Below are 4,543 nucleotides of genomic sequence, written 5' to 3'. Positions count from 1 at the left end.
CGTAGTCAGGGTTGCCATCAACCCATGCGTTCAACACAGTTGCCACAGTGCTCCCCCCAGACTTTACGTCCTAAAACGGACGGGGAGTCTAATCTTACGCCCGAGACGGCCTGTCGTCGGTGGTTCGAAAGTTGGCGTTTGATCTGGTGATGATGTGTGCGACTGGGTTGCGTTTTGTAGCGTCGGCATTGTTGATGTTTGCATCTGTGTTTGCTGCGACTCAATAAATGCCGGCTTCAGTCGGTCTATCGAAACGTTGACGTTGTTCCTGTTTATATTAATGTTAAAATATTTTTGGTTTTTGGAGACCACCTGGTATGGACCGTCATATGGTGGTTGAAACGCCGGCCGGACTTTATCATTGCGCACGAAGACATATGATGCATCCATCAGTTTGCTTGAAACGAATTTCTTCGAAGTATCGTGGTTTGCGGTCTGGATCGGGCGTATCTCCTCCATGATATCAGTGAGCTGTTTCACGAAGTCCGATTGCGGACGCGGAGCTTTGGTTTCGTTGAAAAATTGTCCGGGCAACCGTAAGGTGGTGCCGTAGACGAGCTGTGCAGCTGTTGTACCTATGTCAGGTTTGAAGGCTGTACGTAGTCCCAACAGGACTATTGGTAGGCAATTAATCCAATCCTGCCGTTTGTGACAGGTTATCGCTGTCTTGAGTGAGCGATGCCAGCGCTCTATTATGCCATTCGCTTGCGGATGGTATGCTGTGGTGCGCAGGTGGGTAATGCCGAGTGTTCGTGACAATTCGTTGAATAACTGGGATTCGAACTGTCTCCCCTGATCGCTAGTGATGCGTGCTGGTATGCCGAAGCGTGAGAACCAAACGTTGACAAGTTCTCTGGCTACCGTTTCTGCGGTTATGTCCTTGAGCGGGACTGCTTCTGGCCATCTCGTATATCTGTCTATGATGGTGAGACAGTACTGGTATTCGTTTGATTGCGGGAGTGGGCCGATGAGATCAATGTTGATATGCTCGAACCTGCTCGATGGAAGCGAAATTGTTTGGAGCGGTGCGCGAACGTGTCTGCTGACCTTGGACTGTTGGCAGCTGAGACACCGTTGTACTGCTTCCGAAATGTCTTTGCCCATGTTTGGCCAAACGAAGCGTTCCTTAACGAGCTTTGTAGTTGACCGTACCCCTCCGTGTGATATTGAGTGCATCTTGTTGATAACCTCACTACGATGTCTGTATGGTATGAATGGCCGTACTTCCGCTGTGGAGACGTCACAGTAGATTGTGTGCTCAGTGTTTGGCATACGAAGTTTTTTTAGTTGAAGGGACGTGTTATTGTCGTCGATGAGCTTTTTAAGTTCCGGGCAACTTGTCTGGTCCTCGGCGATTCGCTGATAGTCGATTTTTGTTGTCTCTAACATCTCAATGCGGGAGAGTGTATCTGCTGTCGTGTTCTCGATGCCGGCGACGTGTGTGATATTCGTCGTGAATTGACTGATGTAGTCTAACTGTCGCAGCTGTCGCGGTGATGCTCGATCGTGCTTTTGTCCAAAAGCGTATATTAACGGCTTGTGGTCCGTGCGAACCTCAAAGGGCCTACCTTCAAGCATTCCACGGAAGTGCTTAATGGACAAATACACTGCGAGTAGCTCACGGTCGTAGGTACTATACCTCTGTTGCGTTTCGGTAAGTTTGATGCTGAAAAATGCCAGAGGTTGAAACTCATTCTCAACGGTTTGGTGAAGGGCTGCACCGATAGCGGTATCACTTGCGTCTGTGCTCAGCGATATTTGAGCGTTCGGTGCTGGGTGGGCCAGCAGTGTTGCGTTTGCGAGTGCCTTCTTGCATTCGTTGAAATGGTGGATGGTGTTGTCCGTCCATTGAATTCGAGTTGTGTCGTTTTTTCTGTTCCCCGGGATTAATCTCACGAGCGGCATTTGATGACGTACGGCGTTTGGCAAAAAACGACGGTAAAAATTGATCATTGCCAAAAATCGACGCAATTCTTTGGCGACTTCGGGCAATGGAAAATCGTTGATGACTTGGACTTTCTCCGGTAGCGGTTTGATGCCTTGCGTCGTGACCACGTGTCCAAGGAACTCGATTTGTGCTTGTGCGAATTTGCATTTAGCCAGGTTGATTGTGAGATGAAACTGTTTAAGGCGCTCGAAGACCTGCCGCAGGTGTTGTTTGTGTTGTTCGATGCCTTCGGAGGCTACGCATACATCGTCGATATATACAAAAACGAATTCAAGACCTCGAAAAACTGCATGCATGAACCTCTGAAACGTCTGTGCCGCGTTGCACAACCCAAACGTCATATGGGTGAATTCGAATAATCCAAACGGCGTGGTTATTGCCGTTTTAGGGATGTCGCTAGACTCGATAGGAATTTGGTGGTACGCTCGATTGAGGTCAATTTTGCTGAAAACGTTTTTGTTGTGTAAAAAGTGCGTGAAGTCCTGTATGTGTGGGAGCGGGTAACGATCCGGTACGGTCTGAGCGTTAAGAGCGCGGTAATCGCCGCACGGTCGCCACTCGCCATTTGATTTTCTTACTAGGTGTAGCGGAGAAGCGTATGAGCTTTTCGAAGGGCGACATATCCCGAGCCGAGATAAAAATTCGAATTCTTCTTTTGCCGCTTTCAGCTTATCTGGTGTGAGACGTCTGGGTCGCGCAAACACAGGGGGGTCCTCGAGTTTCGATGCAATGTGTCACTCCCGTCTGACGCGCGGAAGGAGCTGCTGCGTACGCGTTCGTAATTTCATCGTATTCTCGAAGTAGATTTTTGATTTCGATGGGTAGTGTCTGTGGGCTGGTGGTCGTTGATGTGAAGCTACAGATGTCTGGGTGGCAGGAGGTCGAATTTTTGTCTAGCAGCGTCGAACTCGCAACATCGATTATTAAATTGAAGTGTCGGAGGAAGTCGATTCCGATGATGGCATATTTCGTTTCCGCTACAACGAAGTGCCATGTAAATTTTCGCTGGAGGCCTAGGTCGATCGTACGACGTCTTGTGCCGTACGTTTTGATGGTCGTTCCATTTGCGGCGTAAAGGGGGCTGCTTCGAGATTTGGAAAGCCGACAGGCTCGAGTTGGCGGAACAACCGATACCTCTGCTCCCGTGTCTATCAAGAAGGATTGCTCTGAATTTCTATCTGCGATAAAGAAACGTTTGTATTTCGTAAATTCTGAAATTTTTACCTCGAGTTCAGACTGCGACTTGTTGCTCGATGATGTTTTACTGCCGGAACTATCGAGCGTAAAAGTTTCGGCAACATTTAGTTTTTTGCTGAGTCGGTTTTTTTGGTTGGAAAGTCGCATGGGCTTCGGCATTTACGGGCTTGTGTCCCATATTCGCGGTGGTACCAGCAGGTCGGATTTTGTTGTACGTTGGTGGTGCGGTGCGGAGTGCTTGCACGTTTAGGGTTGGTTTGCGAACGCTCACGTTGTCGACTACGGTCCTGCAGCATGAGTCGGTTTAACTTGCTGTTGATGCTTTCTAGGATCGTGTCCTGTTTTTCGATCCGTTTTTGGAGCACATCCACTTTGTTGATAGGCGTTTCAATGGCATTGATTGTTGGTCCTCTTGGTGCTGTCGAGGCTGAGTCGCGGCTTAGTGCGTCGAGTACTGCATCGGCGGTGATGGCTAGCTGATGTAACGGCGTGCCTGGCTGAGCTTGGAGCATGCCGGCGATAACGGCACGTGCGGATTCTGGTAACTGTTTAAGCCAGTATTGCTGTATAACAGACTCATCCTTTGTTGCGTTCGTCCGTTGCATTTGGCTCAGTAAATGGCTAGGCTTACCGTCGCCTAGCTGTATCCCCGTGAGTTTGTCGAGCCGGGCCATCGCTGAGTCGCTAAACTTGTTTATTATGGCATTTTTGAGTGTGGTGTACGGTGCGGTTGTTGGTGGGTTGCGCACCAATTCGAACACCTGGTCAAGGATGTAGTCGTCGGCGTGGGCAATAACGGCTGTGTACTTGTCTTTTTCCTTGCGTACCCCAAAGCCGTGTAACTCGAACCATGCGTCTACTTTTATGAACCACGATTCAATGTTATATTTTGAGTTTAGCTTCGGGAACGGTAATTTACCGAATACCGCGTTGATTTGAGGTCTGTCGCTGTCTGCGCCTGCGTTAATGCAGGCGCCGCTGCCGCCGCCGGCTGCGTTGCCGTCGTCGTTTACGACTTCCTCGACGCTTTTATCGTTTTCGTCGACGCTCATCTTACTGGTTGAATTATATGTACGTATGTGTCGCCGTTGTCCGCTACTTTTGATCGCACCACTATAACGGTTAGCGGTTGTTTGCTGGCGTGGTGCCTACTCGTAACTGGCACTGTACCAAGAATTTTGGAGGTGATCTGAATGTCACGACTATCTCCAAAATTTGTACCACACCACCACACCAGAATGTGGCTTTATGTTTTGGACGGATGGTTCTTCCAACGTTGCGCGGAGGTACCCTTATGGCTGCCCGCTTCGATGCTGGACTCACTATCTCCTTTATTTTTCGGGGTCACCAGTGTGGAAGATAATAAAACCCAGTTTATTACTCTAAAATTTACTTGTA

At 49.0% G+C, this 4,543-nt stretch overlaps 1 protein-coding gene across 1 annotated transcript; it reads right to left on the bottom strand.

Moving 5' to 3' along the window:
• Positions 1 to 3,249: 3,249 nt before the first annotated feature.
• LOC118753542 lies at positions 3,250 to 4,197 on the bottom strand. Its single transcript, XM_036488425.1, has one exon. The coding sequence runs from the start codon at positions 4,195 to 4,197 to the stop codon at positions 3,250 to 3,252; it is 948 nt and encodes a 315-aa protein (XP_036344318.1).
• Between the last annotated feature and the right edge of the window lie 346 nt (positions 4,198 to 4,543).

Source organism: Rhagoletis pomonella, unplaced genomic scaffold (assembly GCF_013731165.1).
Source record: "Rhagoletis pomonella isolate Grant_MI unplaced genomic scaffold, Rhpom_1.0 Rhpom_scaffold_02591, whole genome shotgun sequence".
NCBI classification, from domain to species: Eukaryota; Metazoa; Arthropoda; class Insecta; order Diptera; family Tephritidae; genus Rhagoletis; species Rhagoletis pomonella.
Note: the sequence above shows the minus strand (reverse complement) of the source record. Positions and strands in the feature narration are given on the sequence as shown.